This window comes from Cnephaeus nilssonii (genome assembly GCF_951640355.1).
Source record: "Cnephaeus nilssonii genome assembly, chromosome: 23".
In the NCBI taxonomy this organism is placed as follows: domain Eukaryota; kingdom Metazoa; phylum Chordata; class Mammalia; order Chiroptera; family Vespertilionidae; genus Cnephaeus; species Cnephaeus nilssonii.
In genome coordinates, this window is record NC_137094.1 from 18,339,437 (window position 1) to 18,357,753 (window position 18,317).

The 18,317-nt window shown below is 47.3% G+C and overlaps 1 protein-coding gene across 4 annotated transcripts in view; it reads right to left on the reverse strand.

The window, feature by feature from the left end:
• DENND1B (DENN domain containing 1B) overlaps nt 1-18,317 on the reverse strand; it is a 107,454-nt gene that overhangs the window by 60,163 nt on the left and 28,974 nt on the right. For 3 of the 4 annotated variants that reach the window (XM_079763521.1, XM_079763518.1, XM_079763519.1), the window contains exons 4-8: nt 12,987-13,036; nt 10,400-10,519; nt 4,819-4,888; nt 2,330-2,410; nt 890-949 (exon numbers count right to left, since the gene is read on the reverse strand). In XM_079763521.1, coding sequence (XP_079619647.1) covers nt 890-949; nt 2,330-2,410; nt 4,819-4,888; nt 10,400-10,519; nt 12,987-13,036 — 381 coding nt within the window. The remainder of the gene's footprint in view (nt 1-889; nt 950-2,329; nt 2,411-4,818; nt 4,889-10,399; nt 10,520-12,986; nt 13,037-18,317) is intronic. The other variant, XM_079763520.1, reaches the window with a different exon arrangement.

The window sequence follows — 18,317 nt, forward strand, 5'->3', positions numbered from 1 at the left end:
AAAGCAACAGGACAGCTCACGATGGAGGCGGATTAAGAAAGCACACGGTGTAGGCCAGCCCGCTCCCCCCCCCCCCCCCCGCATTCACCACCCAGAATCAGCGTGCCAGTGAATCACCAGAGTTGTTGTATTTTCTGTTCATACCCATCTCCAAAACCACGTCCCTGTCTGAATCACATAGGCACCTATTTAATACTGTTTTAGGGTTAAAGATGGGGGGGGTGGGGGGGGCCATTCCAGCCAATATCGGCTCGTTCCCACAGGCCACGTGTCTTTTGTCCAGGGTAGGAGAACAAGAGGAGAGACACGTCGCAAGGTCTCCAGGGACCCTGTGACAAAAAGAAAAAAAAGGGACAGAACTCTCACTCCTAAAATGCGCTGCGGCATCCCTGCTTCTGACAACGGAGGAGATGCGTGGATTTGGTCTCTCTTCCCTCCTTGGACTTGGAGGGGGTTTTCTATAGAACTGAATGTCACCCCGCCGGGCTTTCAAAGAGAGGATAGCCCTAACCGGTGTGGCTCAGTGGATAGAGCGTCGGCCTGCGGACTGAAGGGTCCCGGGTTCGATTCCGGTCAAGGGCATGGACCTTGGTGGCGGGCACATCCCCAGTAGGGGGCGTGCAGGAGGCAGCTGATGGACGTTTCTCTCTCATCGATGTTTCTAGCTCTCTATCCCTCTCCCTTCCTCTCCGTAAAAAATCAACAAAATTTATTTTTTTTTTTTAAAGAGAGTATAAACAGAAAATATATCCCACGTGATCGATTTCCTTCCGAGAGACCCACTCCCCGCTTCCCCAAGACGGGAGCGCATCTTAAAGGCACAGCAAAAGGAGTCTGTGTCGGCCCGATTGGAGAGTGATTTTGAGACGCCGATGCCCTGAGAACTCACCGGTGCTAGGGATGGCTGATCTCTCAGAGCTTGCTCACTGGCAATAAATATCTCTTGGTTCTTACGACAGGTGAGAGAAAAATAAAATGAATATTTTACTTTCAAGGGGGACGTGGGCACCACACCTGGCTTGTGTCTCTGAGCCAGACCCACGTAGCCACACTGCCCACTGAAAACAGCTAAGGAGCACTGATGGTACATGTGACGTTAAGGGCAGATCTGCTCATTGTATGTTCGCGTGACCTGGAAGGACATATTTCCATCCCCTCCTGAGAGTGGAGAAGGCCGGGGGGGTAGGTCAAGATTCTGAAAGACGGTTTCGAAATAGTCATTCACATGGGACATGACACGTTCACAGCCTCCCTGCGATATTCTAGCGGTCCTAACGCCACGTCCTGAAAAAAAAATTCATGTGCTGGAACAGGGAGACTGTACGAAATAGGAGCTGGTAAGAAAATCAGAGTGCCGCCCTGACCGGTGTGGCTCAGTGGATAGAGCGTCGGCCTGCGGACTCAAGGGTCCCAGGTTCGATTCCTGGTCAAGGGCAGGTACCTTGGTGGCGGGCACATCCCCAGTGGGGGGTGTGCAGGAGGCAGCTGGTGGATGTCATTTTTCCTAATGGAAATTCTGGAAACAAAACAAAAATTTCTTTCCATTTGAGGGAGGAACAAAATTCCTAACTCGTAAAACTAGAACCGCTACCAGTGGTTAAAAATAAGTGATTTAGCCCTAGCCGGTGTGGCTCAGTGGGTAGAGCATCAGCCTGCAGACCGAAGGGTTCCAGGTTTGATTCTGGTCAAGGGCACATGCCTGGGTGGTGGGCTCCATCCCCAGTAGGGGGTGTGCAGGAGGCAGCCGATCCATGATTCTCTCTCCTCTTGGATGTTTCTCTCTCTCTCTCCCTCTCCCTTCCTCTCTGAAATCAATAAATATGTATATATATATTTAAAAAATACGTGATTTAATCGCAACTTTCGCCCCTCGTTAAACAGCACGGGGCTGGGCGGGTGACGAGGCGCCTGCCCTGAAATCCAATGCAATTTCGAAATAAGCTTTACACGAAGTGAAGGCGATGTTTTATTCACCTGCGGAGTGTACCAACACTTCCGGTATTGTGTTGAGAACAGGTGCACAAGATGGGAAGGCTATCAGAGACGACTGATTCAAAATGTTACAAAAAGGCCAAAAATAAAAATTAAAAAAATAAAAACCAAAAGACTGATTTAACAACTACCGAGATACACCTCCAACGGACTAGGTCAGGATCGTTAAAGCGGGTCCGAAGGTCGCAAGGCGATGTTCGTTCTAGCACGGACGTTTTCCTGGGAGTGGAGTGACTGCATGGTGAAGTTTCTTAAAGGGGCAGGTGCTCTTAAAGGAGACACATCTGTAACGCCTCCCACCGATCAATGAAGATCAATGAACGGCCTACGTACTCACCACACTCAGGTTGACAGGGCTGTTCGCCTTCGGGACGGGGTGGTTATAGAGCGCCGTGAGCGTTGCATTCAAATCATTTTCCTGCAGTAAACAAAGAGGTAAATTCTATAAACCAAGTACGTATTAAGCAAAATATGATTTAAAACGATTCGATCAAGTCAGGCACCCTGCCTTCTCAGATCCACAGAAATGTTCTACATACCTAAAACTCAAATATTTCAATCTAATAAATCTGGAAAAGATATTCCTATGGCTTTATCCAGAAAGAGTAACAGCGATCCTTTAGTATTAAATATATATCTGGCAACATTTAATTCTTATAAAATATACTGGTATCTAAGGAAAGGAATTATGTAAAGCATTAAATCCAAAGAACAAGGGAACTGTATAAAAACAGCAATACCATTCATCAGGTACTGAAAGCTTCCACCTCCTATTTTAATTTAAAAAATCTCAAACCAGAAATGTTCTAAATACCTAAAACTCAAATATTTCAATCTAATAAATCTGGAAAAGATATTCCCATGGCTTTATCCAGAAAGAGTAACAGCAATCCTTTAGTATTAAATATATATCTGGCAACATTTAATTCTTATAAAATATACTGGTATCTAAGGAAAGGAATTATTTAAAGCATTAAATCCGAAGAACAAGGGAAGTGTATAAAAACAGCAATACCATTCATCAGGTACTGAAAGCGTCCACCTCCTATTTTAATTTTAAAATCTCAAACCTAATTTTTAAGGACTAAGTATATCTTAAGATATCATACTAAGATCTAACACAGAGGTTATCCTAAATATTTATTTTCTAAGTAGCAACTGGTCACTACCCGACCCACACACACACAAAAAAATGGAATTAAATAAATTAAATAAACAGATCTACCTCCTATATTTTTATAATTAAAATATGTCTCAATGTGCACACTTACTTTTTCTGAATTACTCATGCAAATCCAGTAATAAATATAGGAAGGTAACTTTTTAAATACATAGTTGTTTTTATTCTCTCTTAAAATGTTTAGGTTGGGAGAATAAACGAAAGGAAAAGCAATTCCTCAAGGAAAGTAACAACTAATTTTAAGGGATTTGGACATGAGACACACGGTTTCTCGAACATGGCCATGTTCTTTAACTTGGCCATCCAATTTAATTCCGATCGCTATGAACGTCTGCAAAAGCATGCACTCCGAACTGCCTATCTGAAATTCTCTTCAGAATGACCTAAAAAGAAGACAATAAAGACTTTATCCCTTTACCATTTCAACAATGAAATATGCCACAGAATATTCTGGATGATATTGATGCTCTGGATAAAGTTCCTATGGCTACACAGAATTTTGTGAAAGTCCAGCTTTTAAAAATCCTTTGTACTTGCCCACTGTAGGTTGCGTAAGGATAACCTGAACGATAAAATCTGAATATCCGTCTAAATAACCGGTGGGACTCGATTAAAAATAAAAAAATAATAAAAATTAAAGATTTCCTTCTGGTTATTAATACCGTGAACTTATAATATTTTTCCTCTAATAAAGAACACAAGTGTAGTCTTACGTCCTCTTCCCAGAACACCAAAATTATACGGATCACACAACTCTTCAAAAAAATTTAAATATGGCCCTAACCGGTGCGGCTCAGTGGATAGAGCGTCGGCCTGCGGACGGAAGGGTCCCAGGTTCGATTCCCGGTCAAGGGCACATGCCTGGGTTGCGGGCTCGATCCCCAGTAGGGGGCGTGCAGGAGGCAGCCGATCAGTGATTCTCGCTCATCATTGATGTTTTCTATCTCTCCCTCTCCGTTCCTCTCTAAAATCAGTAAAAATATACTTTCTTGAAAAAGGAAAGAAATTCTGACATAGGATAAACATGGGATGAACTATGAAAACACGAGTAGTGACATAAGGCAGGCACAGAAGGACAAATATTGTATGATGGTAGTTATATGAGGCACATAGTCATATGTGGCCCGTGGAGGTATGCATGTCCCAGTGTGGTGTGGGCAGTAGGAAACATAAACACAATGGATGTTGCCAGGGATGTGGGGGAGGGGAAATGGGAAGTGATTGCTTCATGGCACCTAGTGTCAGCTGGGAAGATAAAAAAGTTTTATTTTTATTAAATATATTTTATTGATTTTTTTACAGAGAGGAAGGGAGAGGGAGAGAGAGTTAGAAACATCGATGAGAGAGAAACATCGATCAGCTGCCTCCTGCACATCCCCCACTGGGGATGTGCCCGCAACCAAGGTACATGCCCTGGACTGGAATTGAACCTGGGACCCTTCAGTCCGCAGGCCGACACTCTATCCACTGAGCCAAACCGCTTAGGGCTAAAAAAAGTTTTAGAGAGGATAGGATGGGTGGCTGGAGAGCAATGTGAATGTACTTAATGACACAGAACTGTACCCTGAAAAATGGTTTAAGACAGTCAACTTTATGTTATATGTATTTTACCTCAGTAAAAAAAATGGGGGGAAAACACAGCTTACCTGTTCCTTAGCCAAGTAGTCTGCCAGCGTATTGAGAAGCTTGTAATAGACTTCAAACCATGGCAGGTAGCTGTAAAAAAAAAAATAAATAAATAAATAATAATAATAGCAATAACTGAAAAATGTCTATATCATTTAGAACCAAGAAACAAGACGACCAAATGAACATAAGATGGACATGATTTCAAACCGTTGGATCCTGGGAGGCAGAAAAGCACTGAACCTGTGTTCTCCCGACGGTTACAGGGAAACGGAATATGACCTGTGATTCGTTTTCATAACATGATCGGAATCCAAAGCTCTGTGACAAAGTGTGTCCATGGCTCCCTTCTATTTTGGGTCAGCAGTGTCTAAAACGACTCAATCCCATGGCACTGCCCCCCCCCCCTTGCCCCCGCCGGCCTGGTCGCCCCACGCAGCCTGTTCGGTCGTCCGTTCGTTTGCGATGGTCGACCTAGGCTTTTATATATAGAGATAAGCTCACCTTGCTAGGGCAAGAAATGTTATTCTCGTGTTTTTATCTTTGTGGTCTCTTAGAAAATTTTCAAACAATACACGTCCCACGCCATTCATTTGTAAGTCATGGTGAAGCTCTTCAACGGATTATCAGTACGTTAAAATACCTTTCCACTCAATTTTAGTCCCAAAGACCATCAAAATCTTTCTCTGGCAACCAACCACAAAAAATCCTAGGGGGGGAAAAAACTTTTTTTAATGTATTCCACATCTACGATTGACTGAACAAGGAATTTCACTTCAGTTTTTATAAAACGAAAAATGTCCTTTCTTTAGCAGAACATCAGATGTGATGCTCAGAGCCTGGTAACGTATAGAGACATACACCAACTACGTCAGGACCAATTCTTCTAAAACAAAAGGCAGGAGATGATTCAAGAGTTTGTTATGAGATTATGTAGAGCCCTGACCGGTGTGGCTCAGTGGATGGAGCGTCGGCCTGCGGACTGAGGGGGTCCCAGGTTCGATTCCAGTCAAGGGCGTGTACCTTGGTTGCGGGCACATCCCCGGTGGGGTGTGTACAGGAGGCAGCTGATAGATATTTCTCTCTCATCGGTGTTTCTAACTCTCTCTCCCTCTCATTCCTCTCTGTAAAAAAAATCAATAAAATAGCCCTAGCTGGTTTGGCTCAGTGGATAGAGCATCAGCCTGCGGACTGAAGGGTCCCAGGTTCGATTCCAGTCAAGGGCACATGCCCAGGTTGTGGGCTTGATCTCCAGTGTGGGGGGCGTGCAGGAGGCAGCTGATCAATGATTCTCTCTCCTCATGGATGTTTCTCTCTCTCTCTCTATTACTCTCTGAAATCAATAAAAAATATATATTTTTTTAAATCAATAAAATATATTAAATAAAATAATAATAAAAACAAGATTCTGTAGAGACCTCGGCTAAAGGCAAGATGTAGAGAGAGAGAGAACCCGGAGACCTCCCCCCCACACGTGTGCCTCCACTCCGGAGCAGACACAACTTTTACATTCCCAAGTCAAAGGTTAAACCAAGGAGAGGAAGTGTTTTGTGTTAAGTGGGCAGGGATCTGACGTGGGGGCATCAGATGAAACCAATAAACGGCCTTTCCTGGCAGAACGTCTAAGGTCCAGGCGCTGTTTTTTTTTTTTTTTTTTTCTTCTTCTTCTTTCTGGAAAATTGACACAAAACGTGTAAAATTGAAACACGCTGCTTCTAAGGGGTTTGCCCAGAGGAAGAGTGTGAAAGCTTCACGTGTGGTATGAGTTAGAGGGTCGGGGGGCCGGGGAGTGGGGGGGGGGGGGCGACACTACAAAGGCCTTCGCGTCCGTCCGTCTTCCCGGCGAGGGCACTTCCGTCTGAACCCTGGCGACAATTTTATAGTTGGAAAAGCACGTTAATCCCATTAGGAAAAAAGATGTCATTGCGGGCGTCGGGCTGAAACCAGCAGATGAAAGCAATTAGGACGATACACAACGGGGTAAGGTTTGCGTGAGCGCTATCTTAGGGTACGTCTGAGATCGCGTTCAGCGAGGGCCAGACGTGTCCTGGAAAGAGCCGGAGATACGACGGGGGCTGGACATTCAAAATTCAGTCTCCACGTTGCTATAAATAAACCGAAATCCTAATATTCCCGCTAAAAAGTGAGCAAAACCAAATAGAAATCAACTCCATTTACTTTCAAGTCACAGAATAACGTAAGATCCAGGAGACAGCCGAAACCGGTGTGGCTCAGTGGATAGAGCGTCGGCCTGCGGACTGAAGGGTCCCAGGTTCGATTCCGGTCAAGGGCATGGACCTTGGTGGCGGGCACATCCCCAGTGGGGGGCGTGCAGGAGGCAGCTGATCGGTGTTTCTCTCTTATCAATGTTTCTAACTCTCTATCCCTCTCCCTTCCCCTCCGTAAAAAATCAATAAAATACATTAAAAAAAAAAAAAGATCCAGGAGAGAGAGAGAGAGAGAGAGAGAGAGAGAGAGAGAGAGAGAAATCAACCCTCATTTTTACAGCCTCGTGTACCGAGTTTCTTGCTTGGAACTCGACAGTGAATTCCAATTGCTTTTGAGTCTTAGCACAGCATCATCCAGGGATGGAGAAAGGCGCTGTAAAGCATTGGGTGCACATTTTCTGGCTCAGAAATGTAAGGGATAGAATGAGGTACGTGTGTGTGTGTCTGTCTGTCTGTCTGTGTGTGCATGGGTGGGGGGGGCCGGGAGGAGGAGGGAAAGAGAGGAGCTTGATTGAAAATGTGAATCGAGGGGATGTGTAGGTGAGCCCATGGTACACGTCTTGAAACTCTCCTGTACATTTGACTTTTTTTTTTTTCTCTTTAATGAAAAGACTTAAAAATTCACAGGAGAAAATCAGGAAGCACATGCGTCTTTGGTCTTCCTACGAGGGCACGCCTGGGTCGGGGAGAGCCCATCAGGGCAGACTCCCCTTCCAACTCCAGCCTCTGAACTTCATCGTGAAACAAAATGATGAAAAGGGCCCTCCCCACCCGTCTCCCACGGCCACACCCCCGCCCCCTAAGGCCCGACCAACCGGCTTCAAACTAGGAGACTCCACCCTCCATCGGCAGCACAGAGCCTTCTGCATAGAACACACATGTTTCAGACAACGTCAATTCTGTGCCAACATTTTCTTTCTTTTTTTTAATATTTTATTGATTTTTTACAGAGGGGAAGGGAGAGGGATAGAGAGTTAGAAACATCGATGAGAGAGAAACATCGATCAGCTGCCTCCTGCACACCTCCTACTGGGGATGTGCCCGCAACCAAGGTACGTGCCCTTGACCGGAATCGAACCTGGGACCCTTCAGTCTGCAGGCTGATGCTCTATCCACTGAGCCACACCGGTCAGGGCCTGTGCCAACATTTTCTCTGCCAATATTTTTAGTGACTAAACGTTCTTTCTTTCCCTATAAACATGTCCACAGACTCTAGTTTGGCCAATACCCGTATATTTTTTTAAATATGTTTTTGTTGATTTCAGAGAGAAAGGGAGAGGGAGAGAGAGAGAGAGAGAAACATCCATGATGAGAGAGAGGATCATGGATCGGCTGCCTCCTGCACACCCCACTCTGGGGATCGAGCCCCCAACCCCGGGCATGGGCCCTTGACCGGAATCGAACCCGAGACCCCTCAGTCTGCAAGCTGACGCTCTATCCACTGAGCCAAACTGGATAGGACGCAATATCCATCTTATAAGCACAGCATAGAGTCCTATTTTTATAAAATACTCTATAGAATGTGGAGTTATGACTCATCGAGACTGACTAAGGGAGGACTAACCTTGAGACTCTTTCTCCCCAGCCGCCAGGACCTCAACATGCTAAGTGCCCAGACAGGAAACTCAGTGGTAACCATCCACCCCGTCAGATGACGTCAGCGAAGGAAGTGGGGCAGTGGGACCTGGTGGTTGACCAGCAGACTCGGGACACAGCTACTAGAAGCCTGGGGCTCAGCCCTGGCCGGTGTGGCTCAGTGGATAGAGCGTCGGCCTGCGGACTCAAGGGTCCCGGGTTCGATCCCGGTCAAGGGCACGTGCCTTGGTTGCAGGCACATCCCCAGTAGGGGGCGTGCAGGAGGCAGCCAATCATGATGCTGTCTCGTCGATGTTCCTAACTCTCTATCCCTCTCACTTCCTCTCTGTAAAACATCAATAAAAATATATTTTAAGAAATAAAAATAAAAGCCTGGGGCTCAGCTTCCTGCTGCTCCTGGGAACGCCTTCGGTTCTGCTCAATCTTCCCATTTGGCAAAGGGAATGAGGAGCAGGAATTTCAGGCACAATGTCACTAGAATGTGTAAGGCCAGAAACATCTTCTAACATGTGTAACAGACCGTGTGGCCAAAGAAAACACCTCTCAACCCTCCAGTCCATCAGTTTGCAACGTTTGCCTGAGAGCAGCAAGTCACGTCCAGAAACCCGAGTGCCGGGCCCGGGAGAGAAAGGAACACAGTCATGGCAGAGTCCTGCACCCTCTGTCCCGTGTGAGACATGGGCTATTTGAACTCCTGCCTGAATATCTCATTTTCCAGAAGTAAACCTGCAAAAACGAATCTTTAAAAGAGCCAGACTCTTTCAGGAAAAATCCTACTGCTGCTGGTCAATCTTTACACTTAGTAGATGCTATATAGAGAAAGTAAATTAAAATAATTTACAAAAAAATAAAAATAATAATAATTTACAACTGCCCAGCCAGTGTGGCTCAGTGGGTAAGTGTCAACTTAATGCACCAACAGGTCAGGGTTCGATTCCCGGTCAGGGCACATGCCCAGGTTTCCGGCTCCACCCCCAGCAGGGGGCGTGCAGGAGGCAGCCAGTCCGTGATTCTCTCTCATCACCGATGTTTCTCTCTCTCTCTTTCCCTTCCCCTTCCTCTCTCTGAAACCAATAAAAACATTTTTTAAAAGTTTACAACTTACTTGGACGTAGAGAAGACAAATAAAGAGGCAATTATATGCATACTAGAGGCCCAGTGCACAAAATTTGGGTCCCCAGTGGCTGCCAGTCACCGGCCAGGACCTTCCTTCATTCCGTGCCACCCCCTGGTGGTCAGCGCACGTCATAGCAAGTGATCGAACTCCCGGTCTGTCGAACTCCCACGGGGACACTTTGCATATGAGGCTTTTATATATATAGACTAGAGGCCCAGTGCACGAGATTCATGCACTCAGGGGGAGCGGGGGGCCCTCAGCCCGGCCTGCACCCTCTCACAGTCTGGGAGCCCTTGGGAGATGTCCAACTGGCCAGCAGTCCACCCTTAGGGCTGCCGAGGAGGCAGGAGAGGTTCCCATCACAGCCGCTACACTCATTACACTCACCAGCCATGAGCCCGGCTTCTGGCTGAGCGGCACTCCCCCTGTGGGAGCGCACTGACCACCAGGGGGCAGCTCCTGCATTGAGAGTCTGCGCCCTGGTGGTCAGCGCACATCGTAGCGAGCGGTCGAACTCCAGGTCTGTCGAACGCCCGCGGGGACACTTTGCCTATGAGGCTTTTATATATATAGCTCTGTAAGCACCCCGAGCACACTGAAGCACAGCAGAAAGACACTTCCGCTCTGTGCCCAGGTTTTATTCCCCCCCACAGGGCTCACCTGAGGATGCATAAGCAGATCCTGCCGCCGGAGGTGAGTCTGCAGAACCCGAACCGCTGCTTGCTGTCGATGTCCGTCAGCACGAAGGCGAAGTGCTGTCCCACCTGATTCTGAGACACCCTGGAACACAGGACAGCCCGCACCTCAGCCTCGGGCGAGAACGTTCGTACAGAAAAGCCAGGGCGCCCTGGCCGGTGTGGCTCAGTGGATAGAGCGTCGGCCTGCGGACTGAAGGGTCCCGGGTTCGATTCCGGTCAAGGGCATGTACCTTGGTTGCAGGCACATCCCCCGTAGGGGGTGTGCAAGAGGCAGCTGATCGATGTTTCTCTCTCATGGATGTTTCTCTCTCTCTATCCCTCTCCCTTCCTCTCTGTAAAAAATCAATAAAATATATTTTTAAAAAATTAACTAGCCCTAACCAGTTTGGCTCAGTGGATAGAGCAGCGGCCTGCGGACTGAAGGGTCCCAGGTTCGATTCCAGTCAAGGGCATGGACCTTGGTTGCGGGCTCATCCCCAGTGGGGGGCGTGCAGGAGGCAGCTGATCGATGTTTGTCTCATCGATGTGTCTCACTCTCTATCCCTCTCCCTTCCTCTCCGTAAAAAAATCAATAAAATATAAAAATTTAAAAAAATAAAAAAGAAACGCAAGGGCAAGAGCACAGTTGTGTGTGGCAGTGGTTTCTCCTTTCCAAGGAGTTGGCTCTTCAAGCCAGAACCGCGTTCTAGAACCAGAAGGAGTGTCCCACGTGTGAGCGTGAACTGGATCCTGCGTCCAACATCCAAGTACGCCGTGACGCCTTACAGGCCAAGCAACCCTGCGTGTGCTCCTCCCTTCCAGGGGGTCACCGGTCCTAGGGGATCATCCGGGCAGTTTCTAGTAATTTCCGCACCCGGGGGAGCCCCTCGGACGCCTCCGTGCCCTCCAGGGCCCCAGGCGCACAGCACCCTCTCCTCGCTCCTCTCCCTCTACTGTGTCCTCGCCGTCAACGTGGAAACGGTGCCGCTGGCCGGTCCAGGCAGCTCCCCCACAAGGGGGCAATGCGAGGCCGTCGCCAGCGTCAATGATCAGCACCCCTTAGCCCAGTGGTCGGCAAACCGCGGCTCGCGAGCCACAGGCGGCTCTTTGGCCCCTGGAGTGTGGCTCTTCCACAAAACACCACGGCCTGGGCGAGTCTATGTGGGAGAAGTGGCGTTAGAAGAAGTTTAAGTTTAAAAAATGTGGCTCTCCAAAGAAATGTCAATCGTTGTGCTGTTGATATTTGGCTCTGTGGACGAATGAGTTTGCCGACCACTGGCCTAGCCCATCTTTCCGAACAGTGTCTTCAATGTTGTAAAAGGCCCAGCCGGCGTGGCTCAGGGGTTGAGCGTCGACCTAGGAACCAGGAGGTCAGGGTTCGATTCCTGGTCAGGGCACATGCCTGGGTTGCAGGCTTGATCCCCAATAGGGGGCGTGTAGGAGGCAGCCGATCCGTGATTCTCTCTCATCATGGATGTTTCTCTCTCTCTCTCTCCCTCTCCTTTCCGCTCTCTGACATCCATAAAAACATAAACATTATATATAGATATATAGATAGGTAGATATAGATATAGATATATATAGTAAAAGTTTAGGTTTTTACTCATCCTGAGCGAAATATTTTCCTAAAACATATTTTTGGTTAGCATCCCCTCCTACCAGGTTCAAAAAAAAAAAAAAAAACACCACCTGAGAACAGGGTGTGAAAACCCATGAAAAACCACAAATGATCTGCTGTTGTGCTCCCAGGGCTGGGGACCCTACGCTATTCCGACTGCGCCCAGGTATGTACTCGGCACAATGCAGGCGGCATGAGGTCCTCAGCCGAGCCCGGAGCTGCCCCGGGGCATCCGGACGGGGCCTGTCTCTCTAAAGCTCTCCTCAGGAGAGACAGGAGAGACGGCTGGGGCCAGGTTGACAGCCTCACACAGATGGCCCTTTCAATCAGGGGTGGGGGATTGCGGGGGGAGGAGATGGAAGCCGGGACGTGTACATCTCATTTTAAAAGACACCCTTCTAAGGCTCTGATAAGGTCTGATTAATCTTTATTTTTATTTATTTTTTTTTTGCTGCTGGTGCAGAGCCTGTGCCTCTGAAGCACAAAAGGAAGAAATGGGAACCTCAGACGTGTCCTCACGGGGCCGCAGAGGAGGAAGCCCAAGGCCCCGGGGTTCGGACAGCGCCAAACCGCCCTCCCTCTACCAGGTCCCACTGAGTGCTGAGCCGCCCGCCTTTGGTTGCTGTTGCTGCTGTTGTTGTGGGAGGCGGGAAGGAGAAAGGACATTTCATTTTACTTTTTTAAAGTGGGAAGGTTAGGGAGAGGTGGGGGAGATAAGAGACCAACCGAAGGACTTGTATGCACGCATATACACATAACCGATGGACGGAAAACACTGGGGGGTGAGGGCATGTATGGGAGTGGGGTGGGGGTGGGGGGCAATGGTAAGATATGTACACATATAATACCTTAATTTAAAAAATGGAGAAAAATTAAAATTGCAAAAAAAAAAAATGCAATCTCCGTGCTCGCTGAGACGGGGGAGGGGACGTTAGGGATGACGGAGACGTACCTTTCCACGTCGAAGGGGAAGCAGAATTTGGGCACGCTCCTCAGGACTTCCTGCGAAGGCCGATTGGAAAAACAAAAACAAACAGAAAAAGAGCTTTAGGGTGTGTAGGAAGACGCCCTTAAACCTTTGCTGAGACAGCTCTCCTAGGAGAAAAATAAATAATAAATTAATAAAATAAAAGGGCTCCTTTCTTAAGCAAAGCAGCCCAGGTTGGGCGCCGACCTAATTGATTATGAAGAAGGAAGGAAGGGGGTGCGAGGGCAGATTGCAGGGACAATGCCCCGGGGCCCCAGGAGGCGGCGGGGTCTGGCCTGAAGGGTATTAACACCCTTCACATCACCGCTGGGGGCCCCTCAGCAAGGCCATATGGATTTTACCAGAAGCGCCACACCATATGGGGAGGCTACCGGCCCGCAGACCGGCCACGGGGACTTCTGACAGATCCTGGCGCAGAAATAGAAAGGTTGTTCCCATTAAGATGCAGGCGGGGCCGGGGGACGGGGCTCAGGGCAGAACGGATTACTGGGGGCGGGGGAGGGGGAGCCCCCTGTCCCACAGGAGGGTGGTTTACAGAGAGACGCTGATGTGACTCAACCCCTGGTGAACTCGGCGGCAGGAACCCCAAGTTTATATCTCGAATGAAACCCTCCCATGTCCTCTAAAACTCAGCCTTTCCACCTAAAACAGCATAGCTTCCAGTCCACCCGCTTTCCTTTAAAGGGGTGGGGGAGGGGATAGGATGGATGCTATCTATCTACTATCCATCTAGTTTTCTATTTAGAAAACTAGATGGATAGTAGATAGATAGTAAATAGAAAAATAGATAGATGATAGATAGATAGATAGATAGATAGTAAATAGATAGAAAAATAGATGATAGATAGATAGATGGATAGATAGATAGATGATAGATACAGAGATAGATAGATAGATACAGAGATAGATAGATGATAGATACAGAGATAGATAGATAGATGATAGATACAGAGATAGATAGATGATAGATAGATAGATAGATAGATAGATAGATGGATAGATAGATAGATAGATGATAGATAGATAGATGATAGATAGATGGATAGATAGATGGATGGATAGATAGATAGATGGATAGATAGATGGATGGATAGATGGATAGATAGATAGATAGATAGATAGATGATAGATAGATAGATGGATAGGTAGGTAGATAGATGGATGGATAGATAAATGGATAGATGGATAGATAGATAGATAGATAGATGATAGATAGATAGATAGACAGATAGATAGATAGATGATAGATAGATAGATAGATAGATAGACAGACAGATAGATAGATAGATGGATAGATAGATAGATAGAAACATGAAAAAATCCACGTTTTCATTGAAGCGCAGAAAGTGACCTGGTTCATGCTCAGACCGAGCGGCGGCCTTCCATTTGCTCTAAAATAACGTTCGACGCGTTCAGAAATCACCGCGTCCTCCCGGTTTAGAACAAAACGCACGTGTTGACCCGGCCAGCCGCCGGGCCCAGACAGACAAGGGTCCGTGCGTGTTTTCTGTGAGAAACAACCGCCCGGCGAAGTCTGAATCCCTAACGTCAACCTCCCAGGGGAAGAGAGCGCGTCGGACAAGGTCAGAGCCGGGGGTGGTGGGAGAGGGGATGAGCCTTTTCCTGTGGAAAAGAGAAAGGGGCCAGTGTCTTCAGGCAGTGGCCACCGCCCCTGCACCCCCAAACCATACCTTCCCGGGGACCTCGCTACCCTTAAAGCTTGCACCCAGAGAAAGCCTCAGTCTCCCACAGAAACGGAGGAGGGCGTTCTAAAGCGGAACCTCTGAGGTTCTCTTAAAAGGCAGAGGGCAGCCAGGTTCCCGTGGAAAACAAAACACTGGAAAGCTCCACCGCAGTGCCTACCAGAGCCTCCGGCCCGGCCCCGGGGCTGCGAGGAAAGCAGCCGGAAGATCGGTCTTCTGTCCTCGGGGCGGGCCCTGGTCCGCTCGGGAAGGGGGGCCTGGGAAAGCTGGACCCCGTGTGGGGAGAGCTAACGGCTTTACGACTGGCAACGTTTTGCGGGGCGTCATGGAAAGCACGCTAACCCTGAGATCATGTAAATGACTGAGACTGGACCCGGTTCGTGGCAGATGAGAGCAGTTCAGGGACCATCGCTCACCCTTCCCTTGTGCCGGGAAGACACTTACCGCCCTGACTACCCCTCCCACACCCTCGAGGTCACGCCCTGCAAAAGGGGTCATATCATTTCTGTGGAGATAGGGAGGTAGGTAGATAGATAGATGATAGATAGACAGATAGATAGACAGATGATAGATAGATGATAGATAGATAGATAGATAGATAGATAGATAGATAGATAGATAGATGATAGATAGTAAATAAATATATAGATAGTAGATAGATAGTAGGTAGCTAGATAGATAGTCAATAAATAGAAAAATAGATAGATGATAGATAGATAGATAGATAGATAGATAGTAAATAGAAAAATAGATGATAGATAGAAAAATAGGCAGATGATAGATAAATAGATAGATGATAGATGGTAGATATATAGAACAAAAGATAGATAGATAGTAAATAGAAAAATAGATGACAGATAGATAGATAGATGATAGATAGATAGATAGATAGATAGTAAATAGAAAAATAGATGATAGATAGATAGTAAATAGAAAAATAGGCAGATGATAGATAGATAAATAGATAGATGATAGATGGTAGATATATAGAAAAAAGATAGATAGATAGTAAATAGAAAAATAGATGATAGATAGATAGATGATAGATAGATAGATAAGTTAGGTAAGATAGATTAGATAGAGGATAGTTTGATGATATATGATAGAAAAATAGATGATAGATAGAAAAATAGATATTTGATAGAAAATAGATAAGATAGATAGATTAGATAGAGGATAGATGACATACAAAATTCATTGTCTGCTTCTAAATATACCAAATTTAGGAATCAATTTCACATCAGTTTTTTTTCACATCAATTTTAAGGCTCAAATTAAGAAGGTTCTCCCTTTAGAGGTTCCATCTTTCACACCCACCCCCTCCTTCCACCAGCAACTCACACACACACACACACACACACACACACACACACACACACGCGCGCGCGCGCGCACACGCAGGCCCGGCTGCAGCACAGCCTCAGCCTCAGCTCGCTTCCCAACTGGCAGAAGCGCGCCTCGGGGGACAGCTTTAAACTCGGCCTCTTTAGCAGGCAGCCAGCCAGCAGGCCCAGAGGCCGCGCAGGAACAGCCCCGACAGAACCCCGCGGCTTCTGCCGTGACAAAGCCGCCCAGCAGCGGCCTGTGTCTCCCCTGACGGGCGCGGGGCTCACAGATCAATGGATGGGAGTCCGACCCAGCTCCCTCGGCTCCTGGGTCTGCCTTAATTACAGGTGCTATTCACACTGAAGTCTAAAAAAAAAACGAGAGAGAGAGCAGGAGAGGGAGAGGGAGAAAGCGGTGGAGGGAGGGAGAGGAAGAGAAGGTATTGGAGGGAGAAATAAGACACAGGCAATCCGTTCTGGAGGATGCTTTTAACAACAGCGTCAATTAGAGGTTGTACTTTTGCATTTATTGGAAGTGTTCATACAGTCTGATCTCTCCACCACACGGTGTTTAGGGTCACACACACACACACACACACACACACAGACACGTACACTTCTAGGCCAGCACCCACAGATGATGTAAAGGTTTAAGGTAATAATACTCTTTCAGCCCTGACCGGTGTGACTCAGTGGATAGAGTGTCGGCCTGCGGACTGAAGGGTCCCAGGTTCGATTCCGGTCAAGGGCATGTACCTTGGTTGCGGGCACATCCCCAGTGGGGGATGTGCAGGAGGCAGCTGATCGATGTTTCTCTCTCATCGATGTTTCTAACTCACTATCCCTCTCCCTTCCTCTCTGTAAAAAAACCAATAAAATATATATATATAAAAAATAATAATACTCTTTCAAACGTTAATTCCCTCCCCCCTTCCCCCGTTTTCTACAGGTTTTTGGTTTGTTGTGTTCTTTACAAAACACCCAGTTGCCTTAAACCGAGAAAAATGATTTGGGTTTCCAAAAACCTCCTTAAATTCTCTGGACTATTTTATTATCGTACGGAAAGAACACATTGACAGCGTTAAATATCAAGCAAACAAGAAGGATGAAACAGAAAGTCAGTTACGAACAGCAGAACAAAACGGGCAGCACCCCGTCTACCTGCATGCGCCCCACAAACAACACACCCACGATCGGGCAAAAGGGAGCGCAGGGCTGGTGACAAGCAAGCGCTGTTTCTCCGGGCCTCTACCCCGCATCCCTCCCCGTAAGGAGGAGGATCAAGTGGATCTTGCGAGAGAAGAGAGAACACGCGGCTGGTGTGGCCACGGCGTATTAGATCTCCGCCCCCTGAGGGTCCCATTCAGCATGATAAATCGATCAGCTAACAAGGGAAAACAAGCATTTAAGAATCTACTTTTTTTTTTTTAAGCTAAAATATGTCAAGTGTATCTCCTAGTTCTAGTTCAATAACGACAAAGGTCCTAAATCTCTCTCTCCCTCTCCCTTCTTCTCTGAAATCAATAAAAAACAAAAAGTATCACCATCAGTTGGGGAGGGTTTTTCAAAACACATTTGAGCATATACACGGAGTGGCCAGATTATGATGATCTCTGAACGCATAATAATCTGGCCACTCAGTGTGTGTGTGTGTGTGTGTGTGTGTGTGTGTGTGTGTGTATACATATACATATTAAGAGGCCCAATGCATGAATTCGTGCATGGGTGGGGTCCGGCCAGCCTGGCCAGGGGGAGGGGACATGGACAGTTGGCCGGCCTGCCTGCTGGTCGAACTCCTGGTCGAGGGGACCATTTGCAAATTAGCCTTTTATTATATAGGATATACGCTGAGTGACCAGATTATTATGCATTCAGAGATCATCATAATCTGGCCACTCAGTGTATATATATATTAGAGGCCCAGTGCATGAATTCGTGCATGGGTGGGGTCCGGTCAGCCTGGCCAGGGGGAGGGGACATGGGCAGTTGGCCGGCCTGCCTGCTGGTCGAACTCCTGGTCGAGGGGACCATTTGCATACTAGCCTTTTATTATATAGGACATACACTGCGTGGCCAGATTATTATGCGTTCAGAGATCATCATAATCTGGCCACTCAGTGTGTGTATATATAAGAGGCCCGGTGCATGAATTCGTGCATGGGTGGGGTCCGGCCAGCCTGGCCAGGGGGAGGGGACATGAGCGGTTGGCCGGCCTGCCTGCTGGTCGAACTCCTGGTCGAGGGGACAATTTGCATACTAGCCTTTTA